Genomic DNA, 26,827 nt, shown 5'->3' with positions numbered 1-26,827 from the left:
AATTGAGAAAGAAAAAAAACAGCATAAACTTTGATTGAATTATGAAATTGAAAGCTAACAAAACTTGAACAAAAATACCAAGGAAAAAAATTAAAAATCAAAAGAATAAATATCAAAATAAAAAAATAACATATGAGAAATTGTAATTGAAGGATTAAATGTAAAATATACAAAACTTTAATTAAAAGGATAAGAATAAAATAAGAAATCAAAAGAATGAAAATTGAAATTGAAATACCAAAAACAAAAATGACAACCCTACATTTTTCCTAGCAGGAGAGAAAAAAGAAAAGAAAAAATAATCATTAGCGACAAATCATTTATTATTCACTATCATGGGCCCCACCAAGAGGAAGAGGACATGGTGTCACGTCCAACAACACGGTAAAAGTGCAGGTTTGGCACATGGATGGCGTCTCACGCGACGCTCATAGAGCACAAACACCACTCACTTCCTGACACATAATAAGCCCCAAATAATATTTAATGATTAATGGATATTTAAAAATATCAAACTGCCCTCAGCATGAAGGCTTTTTTTCCACCGAAGAGAAACAATAATTTTATTATAGCACTTCACAGTAAACTGTATCTATTATTACAGTAAAAAACTCACGCCCTATATTTCATGTAAGGTTGTCAATTCCGTTCCGTTTCGCCCGAAATGGCCGAAACGTTCCATACCAATTCAAAAAACAAAACAAAACAGAACAAATTTCATCTCATTTTAAATCTCGGTCCGTTCCGGATTTTTTGGCTAAATTCCACCCGGAACGTTCCTGTTTCATTCCACATGTTCCGTTCTGCTCTTGAAAAGTCATTGAATCAAATTGAACCTTGTTCAATTTAATTAATTAAACCACCCAATTATAAAAAGTTCTTTTTCATTATAATTTTCAATAACAATGATATTAATAATAATATTGAAAATTATTATTACTATTTTCATTAACAATGATATTAATTTTTTAAAATTAGATTTATCACTAATATATATGGTTTATGTTCATGTTGTTTTTTTCATATTTATACTTTGTAGGAATTTGAGCAAAATATAGGATGCTTTAGATTCCATTAGCCTTGATAATATTAACCTAACTTTATATTTAAAATATTTGTGTTAAAACATTTTACTTTCATAATATTTTGATATTTTGTTTAAGTTGAATTACTTTAAGTTAAAGATCTATTTAATCTTGACTATTTAGAAATATTTTAAATTTTAAAATTATATTTATTTGGCATTGTGTTTGTATTGCATAATTTATAATTAATTTATCTTGAATTTGAATTATGTTTGTTGAATATATATATATATATATATGAACAGTACAACCCTGAAACGGCACGCCGAAACACTTTGAAACTGAAACATTTCATTCCAATTAAAAAAATAAAACACCTACCAAAACAGAATTGACAACCTTGATTTCATGTTAATATGTGCCCATGATTAATTTTGCTTCTCCTGCTCCGGGAATGGCTGCAAGCCTGCTATTGGTACTTTTAAAGTCCCTAGTACTCCACTCACCATTAAAAATGTTCTTATTCTTCTAACTTAAAAACATTTACTACCGATCATGATCACAATTGCTGCTTTGTGTTTTATCCCAACATCTTCCACTTCAGTTGCATTCCAAGCTACAAAGGTTTCCAACACCATCTGGCATGCAAGTTTAGGCCTTCTCAATTCAATAATCATTCAGTTTTTACTTTCTTGCTTGACCTATTACCTCACCGGTTAAACTATATCTCTTAGAATTATACTTTTTATATGAATGTTTGGGGAACTACTTCTACAATTTCTTGTAATGGTTTTTGATTTTATATGGTCGTGGTGGATGAATTTTCTTGTTACATAAAAAGCTAGAAACCCAATTTCAAACTTAGACCTCGTTTGTTTGCTGGAAAGTAGTTTTTTTTTTGGAAAGTAAATTCCGAGAAAGAAAATTCCGGAAAAGAGAATTATTTTCCGATGTTTGGTAGTGTAATGAAAAATAAGTTGGAAAACACTTTCTAGTGTTTGGTTATGTCATGGAAAATGAGCTGCAAAATAATTATTAATGTTTTATTATTTTCAAGTTTATTAAAATAATGAGAAACAAATCTTACAAATTAAAAGGTTGAATGGAAATGAAATTGAAAAAAAAATATAATTTCATAAATTATCTCAAATAAAATAAATAATAATCAAAATAATAAAGATCAAATCTAAAAAATAAAAAAATTGAAAGATGAAGAAATTAAAATAATAATAATTAACATTTCATAAATTATTTCAAATAAAATAAGTAATAATAAAAAGAATGATGACCAAATTTGATAGATAAAAAATTTCAATTAAAAAATAATAAGGGAAAAACAAATAACAATTATAAAAATAAGGACCGAAATTAATATAAAAATTAAATTCTAAGGGATGAAATTGAAAAACAAATATTCAAAACAAAATATATATAGTAATCAAAAGTTTGAGGACCAAATTTGATATAATCAGCAAATAATATGGCACTTCTAAATTTTTCATAACTTCCGGAAAGTGTTTTTCGTCCAAAATAAAAGGAAAACATTTTCCTGGAAACCAAGTTAAATTTTCCTTTGACCGGAAAGTATTTTTTGTTGATCAACTTTTCTAATGACAAACAAACATATAAAAGTTTGGAAAGTAATTTCCTGAAAACCAGTTTTCAGAAAACAAACAAATCCTCATGTGGAAATTGTTCAAAGCAACAGGGAAGGAGAATTTGTAAATACTGCTTTAAGAGATTATTTTGCTTCAAAAGGGATCCTCCATCGATTATCTTATCCCCTGAAGATCTAGAAAAAAATAGTTTAGCTGAATGCCATCATTATCATTGCCATTGCCATATTATCAAGACTGGTCTCACTTTATAGGCCCATGCTTCCATTCCATCAAAATTTTGGACTGCGGCCTTTAGCAAATGACCTATATCCAGCAAATGAGTTTTCCACGATGTCAGTATGATAATTCACTATTTTTCTGTCGTCAAGCTAATTAGGATAATATTCTTCTCCTTATTTATTGATGATATTGTTATAAATGACTCTTCCATTTCTTCTATCAATACATTTTATCTCATGTCTAAAGTGTTTCACATGAAGACACTTGGGGACTTGTAGTATTTTCTTAGACTTCAGGTCACACAGGATGGAACTAACATCATCATCATCAGTCAAACACAGTATCTACTCTCTTTGTTGCATAAATTCAGCTTTGATGGTGCTAAACCAGTTTCAACACCTTTTGCTTATGGCATGCAACCCTCTACAACTGATGGCATTCCTCTTGCAGACCCTACTATTTATCGAGAAATGGCTGGCTCTCTACAATATCTCACTCTCACACGACCAGACATCGCCTTAATTAATTTGTCGTCCATTGTGTATGCTAGCTAAGTTTATGCAAGCTCCTTGTGAACCTCATCTTATCGCGGCCAAAAGACTTTTTTCGCTACTTAAAAGGAACTCTCAGTATTGGTCTGCAGTCTGCACTACGTGCGAAGTCCACTTACAACTATCATAGGATATTGCGATGCAGATTGAGCAGGTTCAAGAGATGATCGTCGATCCATTACTGGTTTTGGAATTTTTATAGGTCCTAATCTCATATCTTGAGGGGCAAAGAAACAAGCTACAATATCAAGACCAACTGTTGAAGCTGAATACAGATCCATTGCTTTCACCACAGCTGAGCTCATGTGGTATGTCGATTTGTTCCAGAGTCTTGACCACTCAGTTCCTATTCCTATACTGCATTGTGATAATTAATAAGAGCGCTATTAACATTGCAAAGGATCTTGTTTTTCACCATCGGACCAAGCATATTGAAATTGATGTTCACTTTGTCCGTGAACAAGTAGCTCGTTGTGTGATCAAACTTGCACGTATCTCGGGTGACAACCAGATTGCTGAATTTTTACGAAGTCCTTAAGCAGCCCGAGTACCTACCAGACCGTGGCAAGCTCAGTATTGGGCCAATCCCTCCTTGAGCTTGAGGGGGAATGTAGAGACATATCATTCGTGATTCTCCACAATCCATGATTTTTCTTCTCGGATCTCTCTTGTAGATCATGATCTTCTCCTCAGATCTCTCCTGTAACAGCTGCTGATTTCTTTCTTATTTTAAGCATACGTTACTGTAAATAGCATTGAGTACAGTAGGACTCTGTCACAGCTGTATAGATTTCATTCTTTATCTCTTGTACAACTATAGAGCACTGTTTTTGTATCCTGTAAACTCTATAGAAATGAAATACAAGCCATGCATAAGGCAGGTCAGTTTTCATTCATTCTTGCATACCCTTCAGTTGAATTGTTGAAGTTACAGGTAGGTATTGACCAAATATCACGTACTCATCCTTCAAATTCCAATGCTTTAGTTCAGGTTGACTGAGGTGTTTGATGCACAAAGTTGTAGTTTCATACTCATTCTTGGTTACCTGAATTTGAGGTATTGCTTTAACTTTAATCTCAATCACGAGCTGTTTCGCTTATCTTGTCATTGATGCTACATTCAAATAACATATACAAATTAAAAAAATAAATAAGTAAATAAATCAGAATTACCTAGCATAGTATATGAATAAATGATATAGTTGTAGCCCTTTCCACTCCTCATAATTCCCACGTAACTCTGAAGCCAGCAACGCCATATACTAGCAGTAGGTATTGTGGAGGCTTGCATAATATATATAGTACCCATGGTTGCATGGAAAGAACCAACGTAGACTCACTTCATGTATCTGGGCAGGAATTTGCTACAAACGAAGAGAGATATGAATTCATGGGAAGTAGGAAACTACAACTGGAGCACCTGATGATTTTGATTTGCTTTTGGGTTTCTCTGACTTGTTACTGACTTCCTTGCTGCAGGCTACAGCATCATCCGAAACCCTTGAAGAATCTGATGGAACAAAGCAACTAAAAATGGCTGAGAAATGAACCATTTTCTTGCTTTCTATCTTGTTATCTAAAACAATTGTTCTTCGATTAGCTAACTAGTTATCTTTCTTTAGCTGAAGAATTTGAAGTGGGAGTTTCTTGATTATCTTCAAGGGAAGCCTGTCTATTTATAGCTAGAGAGCAAATATTTGGAAGTTTCTTTGATAATCTGCTTGCGCAAGGAAACTCAAGTTTCTTGGTGTGGTTGCTTTGACTACGAGCCAAAACCATAAACCCAATACTAACAATACAATTTCTCTGCAATTCAAATACTTCATCGTCAGCTCAAGCGAGTCATAAGAATATGTTCAACATCTTCTTGCTGGCAGAACACACGATGTGGAGGAGGAACACGACGTGCCAGGGCACAAACCACGTGGGTCTCTCTCTCGCTCTCTCTATATATATATATTTATTTGTGAAATCAGATCCCCCCCTAACCAAACAAACAAAATTGTTTGACTTTCATTTCCTTTATTACTATAAATTCAAGATGGAAAGTTTTTACTTCTGGACCAAGTTCTTGAAACTAACGAAATCTAGACCTACCATGTTAACATTCACTCCAGCAGAAAACTGGAAAAACAGATGATGTACACTCGATAGCAGTGAAGAAGTCCTGATCCATACAGAGGGATAGGGAAGATCAGCAGGAGTAATCAAGGGACATGAACGTAGCCAGCATAGATACATAAATCCATTCATAAATCTGCAATATTCATACAAATACGAGAGCAGCGTGTCCAGATCAATATTCAGAAAGTAGTAATTCCCATTACATCAAAAGGAAATCCATTCGCATTATTATCTTCTTTTATTTTGAACATCAACTCCAAGTATAGCAAGCTAGACAGTCTTCAGCCACCTGAATCAAAAAGGCTTCATCAGATTCATACTCGTATAAAAGCAGGCCATCAGCATCATCAATTAGCTGTACAATGCATCCATGTCAATGCCATTGAACCAGCAAAATCATTTTAGCTAACTTGTACTATCGGTGGTTTTCAAAAACAATCACCTAACTCAAAAGGTAATCTGTAGGCCACAAGATGCCAGTATAAGAAAATTGATATAAACTAGAAGAAGAAAAGATCAATAGCATTATATATAATATGCATAAAACATCTTCATCTTAATGGTCTTGTACCTCTCTAGAGAAGGATTGGGTGAGTGAAACACTTTATTTTTTGGTATAGATTCCAATTACACAAGATGCACTTAAGCACTCCAAGAGTTGCACTTGAAAGGGAAGCAAGTAGACTTACAGACTCAAAATCCACCCGAAAGCATGTTGCTCTGATACAAAACATCACCTTCGACTAGTTTGTTCATTTTATTATAGTAGAGAAAATGTTTCTATATTCTAACATCAAAGGCACTTTCCTCTAGAATTCCATACAGTATGATTTGTTAGGTGAATACTACAGAGAACCGCTATGGCCTTACCGTTGCTATTAATGAATCCAACAAACACATCCCAGATTGCTGGACTCATGTTTGCAGCTTAATTAATGCACAGCTAAAACAATTTTACAAATCAAATGCAGAGGTCAGCTGCCAGTGCCACCCAGAACAAAGTTAAGGCAGCCAAATTTGGAATTTCTGAGAAGATGGGTAAACCATGCTAAACTCACGTTGTCTTTTTCACCTGAACCAAAGAGCTCTGTTTCCTTCTCCGTGTCCAACATAACAAGTATACTTTTCTGGTTTTAGATTATGCTGGAAATCGATTTCTTTTGCGGCATAATAGACTCGTGACACTACATAACCTAGTTTTTGCCTAATTCACAACCAATATAATTCAGGTCACCAGGTTGGAGACACGGGTATTGTGATTATGTTAAGGCTCAATGCGAACACCCCGAGGGAAGGCCTGCAAATGCCTTACAGCAGAACCTCAAGGCAAGTAACCTAATTCTTGGTCCGGCAAATTGCAAATTCATATCAACTTGCAAACCTAGCTGTATATACACATGTTCCGAGCCTCATTCCTACAAAACATATCTGGTACAAGTTATGGTAGTGGTTTCTATCTGCCTCTATGATGTTCTAATTGATTTTTCAGGCATTGCTTCAAAATCTTACTTTCGAAAAATGGATCAGCACAAAAAGATTAGGAAAAAAAAATGCATCCATTATACAGAGAATCATCTATTGTACTAATTTGCAAACAAATGGGTGTTTAGCCTAGTGGTTCTCTTCCAAAGGAAAGGGAGTGGGCATATTCGGTTCAAGCTCTACTCTTGTCACTCAAGGAAATGGGGAAAACACAAACAAAGTTTCTTCTTTGTAGGCTGTGGTTTTAATTAGAAGTTAAAGATCTCAAGAAAGCTAGATGAATAAAATGGAATCTGGGTGGATTTTGCAAAAAAAATCCAACTAAAAATTCATCCCTAACATGCTCTAACTCCAAAAACAGGGTGCCCATCACTAGCTTGGTATACAGCTTTGAGGTCCACATAACCCCTCTCATTTCCTATCATCTAGATGCATTCTCCAGGTATCATAAGAGTTTTAGGGCCATGTCAATGTTGCAAGCATATGTGAATGAAGCCAAATGCGACTGCGAAACATTGTCTAGATTAGTTAAAATGTTCATCTTTGACAGCATACCAATTCTGTTTCAAGAAATAAAAGATGGTTAATTATATATACGTACCTAGCTAAGCGCTAGAGTCAGAAGGAGCATCCCCGACAAGCTTGAATTCCTGAACCTCCTTAAAATTCATCCATGGCTTCTCCCACACCTTGGCTTCATACACTTTCCTGTGACCCCCGTCAGTTACCTCAAAGGTTATGTAGTACATCGTCCCAGATACCACCTGCTGCTTTGTTTTCACCACTCTCTTGAACTCGAGCAGCGAATTCTGCACAAAAAGCCGGGATCAAATTGAATTAAAACAATATTGTACAAAGTTCTTCTGGCTAAATTTGACTTTAAAGAAAACAAAAGAAACGAACCTGTTTCTTGTTGTAATCATCAACAGCAAAACGAGCAAGACTCTCGATTTCAAGACTGTTAGCTGATCCTCCCACTTCTTTGATACCACCTGTTGCCATTTCTCTCTTTCTGCTTTCCTTTTTTTTTTCTCTCTCTTTCTGCGCTGCTTCGTTCTCAAAGATAAAGGAAGAAATGGAGGGCCATGAATTAAATACGAGAGAGTTTTTTAGAATAAAGTAAAAAAGATCGTAATCTTGTTGGACTTTATTCGAGCTGGTCAAATTTGGCGCCGTATGCAGCGACGGATAGTTTGGCTTTTGAATGGGTACGTAGGCATCAGAAGGTGAAATCAGGACGTGGATTTCCATGCACGACTCAACTACTAATATTTTTTTACGTTTGCCAGACCCTCCATTAAGTACTTTTATTTAATTAAGTAAAATAGATATTAGGATGCGTAAGGGGAAGAAAAAAAAAACACGCTAACGAACTTATCTCCTGATAATAAGCACCACGTTCTAAGCAAAGCAGGTGACTCTTTCTCGAGTGTTTCCTAGCAATATATTAGTATATTAATATAGATTTAGATCTTAATATAAGATTAATATAAGATATTATAATTAATGGAAGACATTAACCTCTTCACCAATTAATATAAAATAAATATATATTAACCATCTAGGTGGTGGCCCAGTGGTAAAAACTTGGGATCAAGAGGTTTGTTCCCTCTATGGTCTCAGGTTCGAGCCCTATAGTTGCTTATATGATGGTCACTGGAGGCTTACATGGTCGTTAACTTCAGGACCTGTTGGATTAGTCGAGGTGCGCGCAAGCTGGCCCAGACACTCACGTTAAGCTAAAAAAAAATATCTGTTTGTTTTAACGTTTAAAAAAAAATTAATTTTTTTTTTATTTTTTTACTTCAAATTAATTTTTTTTTATTTTGTTTTCAAATCATTTTAATGTGCTGAAGTCAAAAATAATTTTTAAAAAATAAAAAAATATATTTTAATATATTTTCAAGCGAAAAAAACTTTTTTAAAAAACTATTACCGTACTTTCAAATACTTTCTAAATTAACGTGATTAATATCTACAATACCATACTTCACCTAGTAAAAATACTTAAGACTTAATATGTAGTTTTTTTTATTTTTTTATATATTTAATAATTTAAACAAAATAAAATTTTAAAAATATTATTTTTATATAAAAATAATCAAGTCTAAATACAAAGTTTATATCCAAGCTCACACAAGATGAGCCCATGAAAAACTTACTTTTTGTTGTAGTTTTTTCATGAATTCATGATATTGTTGTATAATATATTTTTTTTAAAGCAGCTTTTTAAAATTAAAAAACTCATTCAGTGCAATCCATTATTTCACATCATTACTTATTTAATTATTCATTTCTATCTTTCCTTAAATTGTTTTTTTATATATAGCAAACCAAACATCATCTAATTGCTTATTTCTTCCCTCCTATTCTCTTTAAATTCCGAGGCTTGATTTCATAGCCTTAATTTGCTGCTTACCTTTTCATCTGGGTGGTTGCCCTAAAGAAATTTAAATTCCACGATACTATAATTTTTGGTATTAGGATTTCAACCAAACTCTTTCTTAATTAAATTTCAATTTCTTTCTTCTAAATTAATTTTTAAGAACTCTGGACTAATTGTTTTTGTTATTTTTTGTGAAAGTTTTCTATGGCATCTAAGAGTTAAGTAATTGGTAGATATGAGATCTAATTAAAAATAAATAAATAAACCAATTTTCTTAGATAAAATTGATGAGATTTGGTATGGTAAGTTAAATCAAGAAGGCTTCCTGTTAGCTGGTAAAAATCATATTCGGTAGTGAATTGATTGCAACCGTAGGTTTTTTTTTTTTTTTTAGTGTTTGAAAGTATGGTAGTGGTTATGATTTAAAATGATTTTCGCTCGAAAATGTATTAAAATAATATTTTTTTTATTTTTAAAAAATTATTTTTGACATCAGCACATGAAAACGAAAATATAAAAGAAAAAAAAATTAAACAAAAATAAATTTTAATTTTTTAGAAAATACGATTTCAACTACATTCTCAAATACTGTATTAATATTTATATAGCTCAAATCAATGTAGGAAGCATTGTTTCCGGTATCTTGAGGCATTGCTTTTGATTCCCTCTCTTATTTTTCTTTCTTTTCTGATATGCATGGTTGTTAGGTTGATATCTATCTCAATTTCTAGTGGCATCGTGGCTAAAAAAGGCAGATCAATGGGTAGTATGTTACATTGTCACTATTGCTATTACCCTGAACGGGCACAACCAGGTTACATGGTTACATCAACAGTGGATTCATGAGAACAGAGATACTTCTATCCCCAACACCAACAGATACTAAAATAATGTTTCGGAGAAGAGATAACTTTTGGTGATGGATAATGAGAGATGCAAGCAATAACTGCAACCAAGACTTTAATCAGGGATAATGAGTGAAGCAAGTGCATGAAATATTGAAGGTCACACTTATCTCTAAATTTAGGTTAAGCCCATTCATAATTACTTCAGATTTGATGGATCTATATACTACACTAAGGGTAGGATTTTCTTCTTGAATTTGGTTAATGGTGTGTCCTGTCAAGTTACTGATTGTTGCGAATTAACAAGTGTTAAATTTACAGTTCCATCATGTTAATCTTAGTTTTGTTTTGATTTCGAGTGTTTTTGTTGTTAGCTATTGTATTTTGTAAGCTCTCTCTCGATGTGATCATTTTGCTTTGATTTGCTTGTAATTGCTGACATCTAATGCTCAAAAACTATACTTTATGATTTTCGAGAGAGGGCCACATGCTTTCATTAGTGGAACATCTTAAGTCTTGGGTCAAAGCATTTTTGTCTCTCTCATGTCATAGATTATGTTGTTCTTGAATTTGCTTGCAAGATGATTTGCATTGATCAGGGAAACAAATCAAGAAGGCTCCCTACTAACTTGTATTTTCTTTCATATCATTACATGCAGTGAAAATTCATATTATAGTTATGGGATGTTTGTATCTAGTTAGTCTTTTGTAGACTACAACCGTATTTTCTTTCTTTTGTAGTATTTTTATAATTTAAATCAATGTAAAAAACAATTGCTTCCTACGTTTTCAGACATTACTTTTGATTCTCTCTCTCTTTCTTTTTTGATAAGCAATTTTGTTGGGTTGATCTCTATCATCATTTTTGTTGACATTGAGGTTAAAAGGGTAGATGAACAGTATGTCATATTGTGATTCTTGAGGATTTGTTGTCGTAAGCAGATATCATCCAGTCAAGAAAATTGTACCAATAATGAGAATAATCAATCAAGGAAAACAAATATCCTATTATTCGTTAATATATTCTACCTCATGATAATCTTTCAAATAACAACATACAATAACTATAATCTTTACCTATCAACACACGGACCTCAAACCTATCTCCCCCTTTACAACCTTTAAATTCATCAAAAAATACATAAAATTCATTATTTATAGCTTTCCTAAATGAGGCATCTTAACTTCCACCTAAACAACCAACCTGTCTTATGATAATTAGGCCAAAATATATCATTCGTAAGTCTTGATAGCTACAAAACATCCAATTGTAAAATGATACTCCTTTTTATTAACTGTTACAATAGATCATATTTGTTACTCTTAAGCAATTAAGTATTTTTATTGGTGAACAACAATGTTAGAAAAATTCAATGCTTTAATTCAAAATGGCACTTGGTCTCTGGTTCCACCTCAATCAGATCTTAATGTTATTGGTTGTAAATGAGTCTTTAAGAACATCTTTCAGATGAGACTATTAAAAGGCACAAAGCTCGAGTTGTTGTAAAGGGATTTCATCAACAATAAGGCATTGATTTTAGAAATACCTTTAGCCATGTTGTTAAGTCCCCAACTATTTGTATTGTGTTTTCACTTGCTTATACTTACAACTAGCCTCATTGACAACTTGATGTACATAATACCTTTCTTCATGGTCAATTACAAGAAGAAGTTTACATGAAATAACCTTCGGGTTTTGTCAGCCCTAATAAATCAAATTATACATGTCATCTTCACAAAGCAATCTATAGCCTCAAACAAGCTCTAAGAGCTTGGTTCAATAGATTCAATTTTATACCGGTGGAATTCAAATTCATTACTAGTAAGGTAGATTCTTCATTATTTTTTTGACATATACAAAATGGATGCATATTTTTACTTCTCTATTGTTGTGACATGCACAGCATCGAATAACGGAGTCACCTCCTAGAATTAAAAGAGTTTTAGGTTTAATCATGAAGTTATGATTTGAGAAAGTCACCGATGAAGTGAAAAAAATAAGTGGATCTAAAGTGTCTTCTTCTTCCTTTTCTTCTGGCACTAGCGGTAAGTTTCACCGTTACCTACAAAAATGTCAAATCACACAAGAAAAATTCATTTTATTTCATTTTTTTACAGATCTTATTTTTATAATCTCACTTTCTTCTTCTCTTTTATAGGTGGCTGTTATGAAAAAGAAAGGGAGTTACTGGTTGTGTTAGGCTGTCATAGGTAGTGGTTAACAGTTTTCTTCAAAATGGTGGGAGGCATACCTGGCGATGGCTGCTAACATTGGAGTTGTAGGCTGGCCTTATGTGAGTGTCTTAGTTGATTCGGTGGTGAAGAGGGTTAGTTGATAGGTTATTGTAAGGAGCTGTTGGTTGAAGCTCTGCTGCTGCTATCGGCGTGGTTGAAGGAGAAGAGGTAAAGCTAGGTTTTAGCTGTGTGTGGGGGCTGGTGGTGTGGAGAGGGTGGTCACTGACGTTATGAGTCTGTTGCTGCTAGTGGCAGCGGTGGTTGACAGTGAGAAAGATGGGAGAGGTCGTTGTTGAGGAAGACAAAAAAAATATAAGGCTGGTTAAGAGAAGAAGATGAAATGCCATGATTATTTTTTATGGGGGTGAAAGGTGGAATGGCTGGTACCTATGATGTTTTTGCTAAGAGAGGGTCCGATTTTAGAGGGGTTGCTCTTAGTGAAGAAGAAGTAGGGAAATGAGGTTGGACATTGAGGTTTCAAGTGCTAGTCAAAAATCTGATATGGGTCTTTTTTTTTGTTCTATGAAGAGTGGCTGGACAATGAGATGTTGTTATGAGTTTTGGAGGGAGGCTACTAGTGATGGTGACAATGGGCATGAAAGAAGTTGGGTTTAGTCATTTTATAGCCATGAAGATGGAGGTTGTGGGTATGCTTTTTCTTGTGTGGTGGCTAGTGGCTAGGAAGTAACAAAATAGGTTTAGGGTTTTTTGTAAATGAGGGAGAGAATCTGGTTTTTTTTTTGTATTTTCTTTAAGTTTTTTTTTACCTCCCCTTTTCCTTGTGTGAGATAATCACTTATTTATAGGCAAAATAATTTGTCTTTTTCCTCCCCATTGCCTGGTTCCAAAAACACTTTGGTCATTCATTTTCTTCTTTTGCATTTTGGTCTCTCTATTCAAATATTTTTTATTTTTCTTATTTTTTTGTATTTTGATTTTTTTGAAAAAAAAAGACAACGGCAACATCGACTCGATGGGAAAAGTCAATAATTTTGAAAATAACGTGTTAAAAGCTGAACGTGTTGAAAAGAAATTTGAAATTTGAATTCTTTTTAGAAGACGCCGAAAATATGAAAATGACGTAAATATATCAAGAATATATATTTTTTTATTTTTTTTGCATTTTGAAAATATTTAGAAAAAATAGGGGGTTAAAAATTGAGTTATGACATCTATGTTGATGATATTGTCATTTCTGGTGGTGATACAAAAGGAATCGAGAGTCTTATTTAATACTTATCATCTCATATGAAGAACTTTGGTTCCTTAAATTTCTTCCTAATAATAGAGATTCATCATGATTCTCAATCCATCACTATCACTCAAACAAAGTATGCTATGGAGATTTTAGAGTGTTCTTCTATGATTGGTCCTAAACCAGTTTCCACACTAATGGCATATGGCTCTGAAATGTCCAAATTTAATGGTGATTCTCTTAATAATGCTACATCATATTATAGTGTTGTTAGGGCATTACAATACCTCATCATAACAATACTATATTTATCTTATGCTATAAATCAAGTCTGCTAGTACATGCATTCTCCCACAACAATACACTTTAAAGCTTTCAAACAAATATTGTAGTATCTTAAAAATATTGTTGGCTATGGTATCACTCTTTGCCCATTATCTTTTTTCTCTCTCAATGTATTATTTGATTCGGGTTGGGTTGAATCACCAGATAATCCTCATTCTACAATATGTGGTTGTTTATTTCTTAGTTCTAACCTCAAATCATGGTGCTCTAAAAAGCAATCAATAGTTTCACGTTCCACTACTAAAGCTAAATACCAAGCACTTGTTGTTGTTATAATAAACTTGTGTTGGATACAATCTTTACTTTATGATCTAGGTGTGTTCTTAGCTAAACCTCCTACTTTGTTTTGTGATAATATCAACACTACCTATCTTGTTGCCAACCCAATACTGCATGCACACACAAAACTCATAGAAGTTGATTACCATTTATGCGAGAACATGCAACACGAGGAGCTTTTCATGTTCAATTCATTGGAAGTGACAATCAGATTGTAGATGGATTTACTAAAACCTTGTCCTCATCTCAATTTTCATGGTTTTGAAACAAACTCAACATGCCTGTAAGTAGATATCATTCCCACGTATCCAACAAGAAGATTATACCAATAATAGAAACAATAAAGGAAATGAGCATATTTCATATTTCCTTGACAGCTGCAAAACAATCCCATGACAATTACAAAACGATCCCTTGATTAGAGCTGCTGAATTTTATCCAATGATCATTCTTGCAATCAGTGGCGGAGGCAGGGGGGCTGGCACGGGCCCCGACCCCTGCAAGGAAATGTTTTTCCTAGCCCCTTCTTGTATAAAATAACTGAAATTTTAACATTTTTAAAATAATTCTTTTAACTAGCCCCCCGTTAAATTTTTTTTTCTTGCTCCGCCCCTGCCTACAATTCATTGTAGCTATTTACTTCCATGTATATCTATACAATTCTTATATAATAAAGCTATTGGGCACAATTAGTTTAAGCAGAAACATTCAATTGATATCTTGTTTCTACAGTTGTTGCCTCGAGTACAGGTAAAATCAGGTTGTCTTGTACATTAGCAATGGGTTCAAGAGACCAGTGGTTATGTTCTTATCACTAACAAATACTAAAACTGTGTTTTGGGTGAAATGACAATTTTTTATGATGTATAATGAGTGATGCAAATGCAAAAAATATTAAAGGTAAGGTTTTGTCTTTGAATTTAGGTTAAGCTCATTCGTAACTTCAAATTTGATGGATTTATACTATACTAAGCGATAGGATTTGCTGCTAGAATTTTGGTAGATAATATGCCTTTTCAGGTTACTAATTGTTGTGAAAACAAATGACAAAATTTATAGCACTATCATGTTAATCTTTGTTTTGTTTCAAGCTATCAAAATGGTTGGCAATTATGTTTCAATTATTCATTATCATATGTTTGCCACCAATTCTTTTTGTAATGAGGTATGGAACTACATATTATTTTAAAGACAGAAAAATGACCATCTTTTAAAAAAACAAGAGCAATTTAAGCTGTGTAACAAGTTAATTCCTTATAATTTATCCTGAAAAAATTATATGATAGGAGGGAAAGTACAAGTACGTTGTGCGGCGTATCTCATAGAAAACATGTAATATATGCTTTTTCATGAGGTGAATAAACACACCCATGGAAAAGGAAGAGATGAATATTTCTTTACCCTTCTTTATTTGGATAAATAAATAAAAAAGAATTGAGGATAATTTAATTTTAATTGTTTGGATAGATTGGGGAATGAAAATAAAAATATATTAAATATCATTAGCATTTTAGGGCCATTGTAGTGTTGTGTGTTTAAAGATTTTTTTAGATTGGTCCTTTTGTTTTTCTTTTTTACTTCATGAGTTTAAACCATAGGCTGTTAATTAATTTTGATTGTTGGAAGGGGTCTTTGGTATTTACCACGAACAGAGAGATGGATCCCGTATTTTTCAGATACAAAATGCTGCTTCCTCGACAGGCAGCAGCGCCGTTACATTTTGAAACTAACGAACAGATATCAGTAGCTTAGAGAGAGCATCCATCAATGGATTTGGAAGAGCATCGACGTACAAACGAGGAAGAAGACGAAACCGAAGCCAATAAGCAGAAAGGATTTATTCTCTCTGTCTACTTTCACTATCTCCGCAACCGACTTGCTGCTCTCTTTCCCCTCTCTTTCCATGATTCCTCCGATTTTCTCTCCAGAATCTCCAATCTCTGCGTTCAAACCGGACGACGCGTCTTTTTTCCTCGCAGACGACGCAAGGCTTGCCTCCCACTCCCTCTCCCTTCCAACACTCTCGATTCTTCTGTGTATTTACTCTTTCTCTCACTCTCTTCACATTTTGATTTTCCTGTTTAATTGTTAATTAATTACTAGTTTTTTTTGTTGATATTTAGGCATTATTTCACTTTTCTTATGAAAAAATCGCTACTGGTAATTGAACGCTGATTAGAAATTAGTGCACAAATTTAATTAAAAAAAATTATGAAATATTCTTGTTTTTGTAAATAATGATGGATAAATAAGTATAATTATTTTAATTTGTTATATTTATTTTCTTAAATCTAGAATTTATTAGAGATGATGTCGTGTTTTCTATATGTGCAGGGTTAGGATAGAGTCTTCGAGGGTGTATGATGTTTTGGAGGATATTATGGGGCATATTTTTATACATTTGCACAACATTCAAGATAATTTGCAATTTTGGCAACCTTTAATAGAGGTACTGATACTACACCCAGTGTGTTTGTTGTTAACCGTTGTATCTGGGAAGTTCTCTCTGTTGTGATCGTTTTGCTTTGATTTGTTTGTAACTGCAGGCATCTAATGCTAGGAAATTGTACTTTATGATTTTCGAGAGAGGGCCAAATGCTTTCCTTGGTGGAACAGCTAAGGTGTTGCGTCAAAGCATTGTTGACGGTTGGTCTATGCAGCATCTTAGTCAATTTGCTTCTGCTTATATTTCTGAGAGGATAGTTATCTTAAGCAACTTAAGATGTGCCATTGCTACATTCTTGGCCGAGGTTCGTGTGATGCTTCTTTTGGTTTTGGTTTTGTATTTCATAGATAATTCTTACTAATTATTTGACCTGAATGTCAAATAATTATCTCAATGTGGGTAGCAAGATTCGAACTCGTGATCATTGGTCATTAAAACCTTGATCTATATCATCCGAAAAGTTTAAGTTGTTTAGGTGAGGTCTTAATGTATGGTTCATATTATTCTGTAACATTATATATGAACTTGCTCTTCATTGATAATTAGAAAACTCGGAAATGAGTAAACTTTCTTTGAAATATGGGCTTGAAGTGTAAAAAAAAAATTCTCAGTGTCAAATTTTTATGTTTGTTCTTTGTGGATGTTAATGGATACATCAATGAGCAAAAAAACATTGTAAGAACTAATTACCAATCAATTGCTTCGCTTCACTTCACTTGTAGGTTTACATGGAAGTTGATAGACGTGGAGAGCAGTTAGTGGAAGATCCAGAAAAGTCATTTCCGCCATTACTAGCAGTTATTAATCATTTATTTTCAAATTTGGAGGCATCAATTGGCCATTTACATGCAATACGTCAGGTAGAGAAACTAACATATGATGATTGCAGCTTTTCGCCATCCTTGTGGCAATGACAATTTGCTTATGACTTTTTAGTGGTTTTTTCTCATCATAATAAAAGTTGCTATTATTTACTTTTCACTTCAATGATGTGCAGACTGATTCTTCTGTTGAAGGAAGCTATTCATTTCCACTTGTATTTGAGAAATCACCAAAAGTTAATCAAGAAGGGTCTCAGTGGACAGATTGTGAAATCAGTGATGCCATCAATGCGGTTTATAAAAATCTTGAGAAATTGGACTCCTATATATCTGTTATGGTAACAGTGCTTCCTATAGACTACATTTTATAATTGATTGATTATCTTTATTGGTTGATTGCTTCTTCTTCTACTTACTCTTGTATATCTTTATTGTTTTTTAGAGATAATTATTGCCTAATGGTTGGTCAACGTTTTTGAGATATATTTGTTTCTTCTCCTTTCTAAGGTTTCCAAACACCAAAAGCCTAGTAAATTATCCCAGCACTGGATCCGCCACACATGTGGTGTAGTTGGCTTGTCATTTTGTTCCTCGTGGCTCCTTCGACATAGTCGTTTGATGGGAAGCCCTGATATTGACAACTGGGTTCGTGAAGCCAAGGACTCAACTATTAGCTTCTTTAATGATCACGTGGAGCAACCGGTATGCCCTAACTTGCCCTTCTCATTGCTCTTCTTACTGTTAGGTTGACTGGCCCTAAATGCTTTCAGCTTTTGGATATTTAACAAGTATAAACATGTAGACCATAAAATAAATTTTGATGAAGATATTAAGTACTCAATTGATTGGATATCAATAACATAAAGCATCATAGATGATGATATCAATGAAAGATGAGCTTATTATCAACAAATTAATTAAAGTGAAAATTTCATAAAACTGTGTTGTTCATAGCAATGAAAAGTAATAAGCATTGTACCTCAAGGGTTCCGTACCTCTAGTTTATTGAATTGCGATAGCTATAAAAAACCAATGGTATGAGAACTAATTGGAAGTGAAGCTTATATCAAAGAGTGCTTATACCATAACAAGATTTTGAATTAGGTTTTAAGACTCAAGGTAAAACGTATTTAATGGCTAACAAATCTTACATTAGTCAGAGACTAGATGGAGGTTGTCCAACTTACTTTGGTATGTATCGGCGCATTAGCAGTCCTAACTCTTGATTGGATTAAGATATATTGAAACTTTTAGGTTTTAGTGATTGACTTGGATAGCTCAATTCTAAACTTCTAAGCCCATACATTATTTTTGTAAAAACATTGAGCCAACCAAATACTGATGAAATCACCATTATTTTAGCCCATCTAGATACTTGATAATTTGAAAGAAAAGAATGGATTTTCTTTCTGCCTAGTTGTTTGATGTGTACATGGTCCTTATTTATAGTTATACAAGAGTAAATCAAATCCCTCAATTGACTAACCAATTCCTTAGTTTATGCTAGCTAATTATATCAAGGATTGCATGCCTATTATAAATCACAATCCCTAAGTTACAGCCCATCACAATCTCTAATTTACAACACAAATCTCATCAAATCACAATCCTTAATTTATAGCATAAATCTCATCAAATGTGTTGACCACTCCCCCTCAAATTGATGTTGACAGATCAAACAACAACAATGTGCCAATTAAGTATTGATGTTCTTTAGTCATCCTATGGTGAAAATATCGGCAATTTGGTTATGAGAAGAAACATGTGAAAAAATAATCAGTTTTTGTTCAAAAACTTCTTGGATCTAATGACGGTCAATCTCAATATGCTTTGTGCATTCATAATAAACTGGATAGCACTAGTATTGTCGGCACGAAGAGAAGTTGGATCGAGTGAAGAAAATCCAAGTTCAGTAAGTAGACCTTGAAGCCATGTAATATTCGAACATGGATGGGACATAGCTTGATATTCAACTTTAGTTGAAGATTTTGAGACACGATCTTGTTTCTTAGATTTTCAAGAAATTAGGCTTTGCCCAAAAATAAACATCATCTAGTAGTAGAACGACGAGAGCTAGGGCAACCACCCCAATCTTCATTAGCATAAGTAGTCATTTTAAGATCACTTAATAAGGAAAGAAAAATCCTCTCAGAATTGTCCCCAAAATATACTAAACAACACATTGAGCAACAATTATGTGAAGATGATGAGGTCATGAACTAACCAAATTGCATGTGCTATATCAGGTCGAGTAATTGTCAAGTAGTTGAGTCTCCCATCCATTCTTTGAAAATGAGTTGGGTCATCAAGAACATCCCCATCATTAGAATGGAGTTTAACATTGAGCTCAGTAGGAGTATTATATGTGCTAGGACCTTGAACTTGGGCAAGATCAACACTATCTTGAGCATATTTATGTTGATTGACAAAAATACCATATTAAGAGAGAGATCTCAAGCCCTATAAAATATGTCAATGGACCAAGATCCTTGGTGTGGAAAGGCTACTGTAAGGTTGTCTTCAAATAGTGAGTTTTAGAGACATCATCACTTGTAATTAAAATTTCATCTACATAGATCAAAAGAATGGTTATACCTTGAGCGGTTCGACAAGAAAACATAAATGGATCATAAGCGCTTTGTTTAAAGTTTGATGCACAGAGTGTACTTTTAAATTTGACAAACTATGCACGTGGAGCTTGTTTGAGACCATAGAAAGATTTCCTTAATCGACAAACATGTTCGAAGCTAGCTAAAGGATATCATAGAGGTGGAGTCATAAAAATAACTTCATCTAGATCACCATGGAGAAAAACATTCTAAACATCCATTTGGGATAAGCTTCAATGATGAGAAGCATCAATATCTAAGATTGTATGCATGGTAGTCGATTTGGTAACTGGTGCAAATGTCTCGTCATAGTTTACTCCATATTCTTGATGATTTCATAGAGCCATTAAACAAGCTTTATACATGTCCAAAGAACCATCAGGCGTAACACTATACGCTCACTTGCACCCAATTGGTTTAACTTCAAAGGGACATGACACAAGATCCCAAGTATGATTACCCTCTTTGTGCCCAAATCCTGAACAACTGAGTTAACTTTGGGATAAGAAAAACACTATAAGAACTTAAAAGGAGTCAATATGAACAGTCCCAATTCCAAAAATAGAAATAGGTTCTATTGCAATATGAATTTGATTAGGATCACAGTTGGGGAAATTATGGTAAGATTATGTGGGGACCAAGTCATATGATTCAAAATAGAGGAGTCTAGATAACATGAGTGATAGGGACAAAACTCGTGGCATCAGAAGAAACGGTCGAAGAAACAAAAGACCCTAGTGCTGAATAATGCACATTGTATGCTCAAATTTTATGACTTTGTGGCTGATGTATACAATCCCCGATAACATCTCCAGACTCCTTATAATAATGCCATTTTTTTTTCTTTTACACAGTTATTTAATGAGAAACGTTGAATCTTGCCCATTTCATGATACTTGTATTTGTCATGTGTTTTAAAGGCCACCTTAGACGGCTTAATGTTCTGTTGTTGCGCAACCGTTGTGCTTAATGACTAGAGTCATTGTTCTTCCCTCAATAAATGATGGAGACGTATGTCTAAATGGTGGTTGTTTGTTCATCAATATGGCATGAAGAGGCTCAAACTCCTTTCTAAGTTTCTTGAGACATTGATGCCGATTAAACTTTCCATAAATCTTTTGTATTATGGGAAGTGCAAAATTGAGTGCTAACTCCCATTTCTTATTGAATTAATTAATCAACTTGCTATTGAACATTTATTTTGAACTCGAAAATTTTTGGGAAAAATTTATTTTTACCCATTTTTTATTTTTATTTATTATTATGAGAATCAATCCTTCTACTTCTGGTCCTGGAGTTTCCAGCATAGACAATATATGCATATTCAATCGAAAGAGATATAAAATCATAATAATAGTCCTGAACAGGCTTACCACCCTACGTGCATTTTTGAAGATCATGTTCAAGTTGAAATTCCCTCGCATCATCTTCTTGATGATAGACCTGTTTTAGATAGTTGCACATGGCAGAAGTAGTTGGATAGGTAATAAATTCAATGTTATATCTGATTCAACTAATCCCAAAATCCAACTAATAACTCGAGCATTATTTGAAATCCATTGAGCTTGATCTTTGAGGCCAACTGGTTTTGTTTTAGTTCTATCAATATAACCCCTCAACTCTTTTCCTTGAATAAAATTTTGTAAATGAAATTCCCAAAAAAAGTAATTTTTCCCATAAAATCAATTCGTTATAATTCCTTTATTGCTTAACATATTTCCAAAAAAAAAATCTCAAAGAGGAGAAATGATGCCAAATAACGTAGAGAAAAATCAACAATGGCCAAGAGACAACCAATCACAAACATAAAGAGAATTTTGTAGAAGAATTCTCTGAACAATCTGCAGGCCTCAATGCGAGTAAAGAAGAGCAATTTTGGCTAAGAGACAACTAGACACGAGCAACAACTAGTACTCTAAAGACATTGGAATTTTTTTTATAAATCCTCCTAAGCTCTCATACTATATCCAATAATCATCTCAACCCAAAAGTTTAAACTTTTAAGTGAAGTCCAAAGATATGATTTATATTCTTCTCTAACACATCTTTTCAAGTGAACTTTTTAAGCTTGAAACTTGCATAAACTCAAACTACCTTATGTTATAAAATTAATTTTAATTTGAAGAAAGAATAGGGGTGATGAGATTTGAACTCGTGATCATTTAGTCAACAAAGCTTTGATACCAAGATATTTTGAAAGAAAAGAAAGGATTTCCTTTTGGCCAAGTTGTTGTTTGTTGTGTACGTAAGTCTCTATTTACCTATGCAAGAGTTGATCAATTCCCTTAATTGACTAACCAATCCTTCAGTTTATTCTAGATAATCAAGTATAGGATTCCATACCTATTATAAATCATAAGCGCAAATCTCATCAAAGTCGACCAGACAAAGATAATAATAATAATAAAAACAATCATGTCTTGAGTTTTTTAAGAACCAATGTTTGATTTTTGTAATCATTTCAAAATACCTCGTTAACTCAATACTTGGCCAATGTGGCGTAAGTATATGGGCTTCTTCATGTTAAAATCTCAGAATAAGCTGGTTATTCCAGGAGACATTTTGGCCCTCAAGTGTGCTTTTGGTATCCTTCCATTTGTTCTGGATCCCTTTGAATATTCAGAGGAAGTCATTTCATAATAAGCATTGGACTCACACTTTCTTTGTCTCCAAATTATTTATATATTCCTTGTTATTTAGGGATTATTTGCTCAAATTTAATGGTGTGGAACTTGATTTATGAACAGCTTCTGTCCATTAGAGATGAACTTTTTGATACATTCAGGAAGAGGCACAAAGGTGTGATGGAGGTAGAAGAAGTGCAGTTGACTGCCAGTTCGCTGCATAGGTTAAACTTTCTTCCATTTCTTGTGGACTCATTACCTATTATATTGGATGGTGATTTACTTGTTATACAAAAAGAGTATTGTACTTCACTCATAAAACTATACTGTGTATGTTTTGGACTTAGCTGCAATGATGCCGTAGACCTTATTTACAATCATGTATTTCATGTATTCCACCTTGACTCTGAAGATAATGCTTATATAGTTTCTAAATTACCTGCAAGCTTAATTATGACAAGAGAGGGTCAAGAACAGTGAAGAATACATAACATGTTCACATGATAAAAAAAAATGCAAGTTGACATTGAAAAATAATGGAAGAGAATATCATTGTTAGTGTACAGAACAAATCAAAAGGGGGGTCTCGCTATCACCTTGCACAGAAGATGCTGCCATATCATTTTCTTTTAAAAGTGTTTTCTTCTTTTAGGTTGATCTTCACTCGACCTTTACTTAATTATTTGCTTGAGATGCAGAATGTTATTGGCTTTCAGCGAGCAGACAAAAGTTCAAAAGTTCCCTGAACATGCATCAGATCAGGAAATGCTTGAAATAGTTATGGACAGGTTGACTTCTTTGCCGAACTTATTCTGGGTCTTTATCGTTACCCTTGATATTATATTTCAACAAATACCATAAGACACTTCAAGTATAGAACAGCAGAAGGGAATGGTTAACTCAATTACTAGTTTGCTGCCATGCCTGACTCATTGTTTTGTATAGTAAATTGATGCATCCAAGGAACAATAAAGGGGAACCGGAAAGTTGAAAAACATGCATGTGAGGCACCAGAATATTGAAAAATAAGGGGAACCAAGCAATATTTATGTTTTTGTTGTATTGGTTTTCTGTTCTTATCCACTTAGTTTCCTAATGAAAGATTTTTCCATTTCACAATATAGCCCTTAGATTTTAGTTTATTTTTAATAAAATCTTATATGGCCCCTCAAAATTATGTGTATTCTATTCAAGTCCTCACTCATTCTATAATTTGTCTACCCTCAGCCACTGTTCCTAATCCTATTGCTTTGTTTAAAGATCCTACTTTGATGATTGCCAATGGCAATAAGAATGGCTTATTACTAAACTATTTTCACCATGTCCTCATGTGCATCATATGTGTTTGTCAAATGTAGAAGTTGATTGAGTCGTTTATCTGCTGTAAATTTGCTGAAGGCATTGACAAGACAAATTTGATCCTAGTTTGTTTTTGTTTGGACACATTTGTGTGCACAAAGAATGTTTTAATGGACATAATCCCCATGTACATTCGTTAAATCTGCTTTCAGTCAATAGAAATTTTACTCAAAGTTAAAGAAACTCAAATCATATCTTTGATAAATTTATCTAGGAAGGTGGTAGGTTTTTTTTTTTTGGGAGGGGCTAATACTCTTAAAATCTCTCTGAATTATTAACTTCTTTTTTTCTTTGGAAAGAGAATTGTTAACTTCATGTCATTATCTTGAATTGCTACTTGTACAAAATTACCGATCTAATTATGTTTTCTGGCAGATTTTTTTTTTTTTGACTGAAAAGTAAAATAATCAGCTTTTTAATTTTAATGCAGGTATGAACAGGAACTTACGCATCCTATTCAGAATCTCTTAAAGGGAGAGCTTGCTCATGCTTTGCTGATCCAGGTACTGCAGACTATTTTTATTATGTTATTTTCTTATACATTTGGCCATGTTATAATGGGTTCTTGCTATTTCAGGTTCAGAAGCTAAAATTGGATATTGAGACGTGAGTTCACTAACCTTGTATAGTGGATAGATGATTAATGTTCCTTGACGATGTTTATCTCAATTGTCTTTATCTTTAATCAGGGCGATGCTTGAACTGGATCAGATTCTCAAGGCAAATGAGATCAATTTTGCTATTCTTGCAGCCTTACCGGCTTTCTTTCTCTCTCTTTTGCTGCTAATGTTATTGCGTGCATGGTTTAAACGGGTAAGAATTTACTTGTCTTTTTACCTTTCTCAGAGTAACTTCGTGAAGAGAATTAATCTGTTACCAGGTATAGGAATTAAAAGATATTTGATAATACACATGCGTATCATTAGTTCAGACAAGTTCAGCTTGAGTAAATTCCCATGCTTACTGTTGCTGTGATGATTTATTCTTTAATCCAGGGAAGAATTTAATGATTGTTGTGAGAGAGAGGATATTTATTGCTTTTCATTTGGCATAAAAAAGCTTTGACTCTTTTCAGCTAGCATGACATTCTCTATACTTCTATTGAGCATAACACTTTCTATACTTCTATAGAGCATACACCTGAGCCTTAGGTTAGGATTCGTGGTCCATTTAAAACAATTGGCATATTGAATAAACATGCAGTATCTAATGAGATTAACAATCAAATTCTGTAAATGCTTCAATCCTTTCACTGTTCATGTTTCTTCCCTGTTTTTATTCCGTGGCTGCTGATTCTGCTTATTTGTATCAGGATACTAGAGCAGAAGGAAGGGGCAGAATTGCTCGGCGCCAAAGGAGACTGCTTTTAGTGGAGGTTGAGAAAGGAATTGCTCAATATCAAACTTACGTTAACCAAGGACTGGTATGAATCTGGATTTCTTTTAGGACTATTTTTCCTAGTTCTCCCTGTTACCTCGATTATTTAGTATCTATTGATATTTTTGTTAGTTTTGTACTGTAAATGAAATTTATTGCATTATATGAATGATCTCTCTTTTTTAACCCTAGAATGACAGGGCTTTTCTCTCGTGCTCATGCATTAGTTATCTGCCATTATCTTTTCTACTTGACAGAAGGCATAAGCAGGTTTATGGTCTTGTGTGTTGTGCTTTTCTGAGTAGATGAACGATTGGGAAAACTTGGATGGACTCTGATTAAAGAACTGCTTGATATGAGAAAATTATTTTAAAAAAAAATTATGATGCGCCATGGCCAGTGTTTTCTTTGAAAGTGCTGGAATTGTTGTCCAACTTTCACGATGTTATCTCCTCTCTCAGTCTTGATTCGAGATTTGAATTTGGGAGTCACTTGCTGGTCACTCTTTCAGCTCTTGTCAAAGGACCAAAAGTTTTAAAGTGTCTTTTCTCCTGCTGCCACTTTTAAATGATTCAAACACGTTCGTTTGTTGCCCATGCATAATGAATATAAATACATCAACCCTCGTTTCCTGTGTTTTACAGGAAAAGGAGTCACAATGCATGTTTGGATTAGTGTTACATTGTCTGGATCGCCTGTTCCATGCTGTAGAGGGGCATGCAAAAGCCACTGGTGAATGGCAATGGTTAGTGTCATCTCCGAGTTTTACTTCTTATCCAAAATCTCTTGCTGAGGTGTTCCCATCCTTCTCTCTAGTACAAGGCAAGTATGAGTTTGGTCTTAAGCTAATTGGAAATATGTTTTGAACAGGTTGAGACAGGATATTATTGATCTGGGGAAGCCCCGCCTTCAAACTGACTATAAGCTCATGGTGTTATCTCGCATGGAGCGGGTTTACGAGTGCCTGCTTCCTTCATTGAGACGACAATAGGTCCATATTTTGTCCCCCCTCCCCTCAATTTAATTCCTTCCTCCCCACCAAAAAAAGGATTAAAAGAAAATAAGAGCACATTTTGTTGAAACCATCCAAAAAATCATCTGGGTTGAGGTGTTTTTTACTGTTTTTATTTCCTATCGAAATCATAAAATAAATAAAAAATTCATTAATTCAATCTAAATGTACATTGAAAAATACTGCCCAAACACATTATCAAATATAGGTCTGTGTCGGGCAGTTCAACAATTGGATTAAAACCATAGCCCATTGAGTTTAACAGGTCTGTTCT

At 33.8% G+C, this 26,827-nt stretch overlaps 2 protein-coding genes across 3 annotated transcripts; one reads left to right on the top strand and one right to left on the bottom strand.

The window, feature by feature from the left end:
• Window positions 1-5,637: 5,637 nt before the first annotated feature.
• Window positions 5,638-25,994, bottom strand: LOC7488170 (cysteine proteinase inhibitor). Of its 2 annotated transcripts, none has more exons than XM_002314195.4 (4): window positions 25,985-25,994; window positions 7,924-8,051; window positions 7,622-7,829; window positions 5,638-5,827 (listed from the first exon to the last, which is right to left on the bottom strand). In XM_002314195.4, the coding sequence occupies exons 2-3, from the start codon at window positions 8,020-8,022 to the stop codon at window positions 7,626-7,628; spliced, it is 303 nt and encodes a 100-aa protein (XP_002314231.1). In that variant the 5' UTR covers window positions 8,023-8,051; window positions 25,985-25,994; the 3' UTR covers window positions 5,638-5,827; window positions 7,622-7,625. The 2 variants fall into 2 exon arrangements, with proteins under 2 accessions (XP_002314231.1, XP_024463826.1); XM_024608058.2 differs by having other exon boundaries at window positions 5,764-5,997.
• LOC7488171 (protein DGS1, mitochondrial) lies at window positions 15,962-26,713 on the top strand. The gene is made up of 14 exons (XM_002313438.4): window positions 15,962-16,341; window positions 16,640-16,754; window positions 16,852-17,055; window positions 17,474-17,611; window positions 17,749-17,910; window positions 18,080-18,274; window positions 22,929-23,029; window positions 23,504-23,593; window positions 24,595-24,667; window positions 24,742-24,770; window positions 24,854-24,977; window positions 25,477-25,587; window positions 26,186-26,286; window positions 26,412-26,713. Exons 1-14 carry the CDS (start codon window positions 16,073-16,075, stop codon window positions 26,530-26,532), a joined length of 1,833 nt encoding a protein of 610 aa, XP_002313474.1. The 5' UTR covers window positions 15,962-16,072; the 3' UTR covers window positions 26,533-26,713.
• Window positions 26,714-26,827: the final 114 nt, after the last annotated feature.

The sequence above is a fragment of the Populus trichocarpa genome, chromosome 9 (assembly GCF_000002775.5).
Source record: "Populus trichocarpa isolate Nisqually-1 chromosome 9, P.trichocarpa_v4.1, whole genome shotgun sequence".
Classification (NCBI taxonomy): Eukaryota; Viridiplantae; Streptophyta; class Magnoliopsida; order Malpighiales; family Salicaceae; genus Populus; species Populus trichocarpa.
Note: the sequence above shows the minus strand (reverse complement) of the source record. Positions and strands in the feature narration are given on the sequence as shown.

What these genes read in the sequence shown, in the direction of transcription:
- LOC7488170 (XM_002314195.4), bottom strand. Translation starts at nt 8,022, where the DNA reads ATGGCAACAGGTGGTATCAAAGAAGTGGGAGGATCAGCTAACAGTCTT. An exon ending in ATGATTACAACAAGAAACAG is followed by an intron (nt 7,830 to 7,923) that starts GTTCGTTTCTTT and finishes CTTTTTGTGCAG; the next exon opens with AATTCGCTGCTCGAGTTCAA.
- LOC7488171 (XM_002313438.4), top strand. Translation starts at nt 16,073, where the DNA reads ATGGATTTGGAAGAGCATCGACGTACAAACGAGGAAGAAGACGAAACC. An exon ending in ATGATCACGTGGAGCAACCG is followed by an intron (nt 18,275 to 22,928) that starts GTATGCCCTAAC and finishes ATTTATGAACAG; the next exon opens with CTTCTGTCCATTAGAGATGA. An exon ending in ACTGCCAGTTCGCTGCATAG is followed by an intron (nt 23,030 to 23,503) that starts GTTAAACTTTCT and finishes CTTGAGATGCAG; the next exon opens with AATGTTATTGGCTTTCAGCG.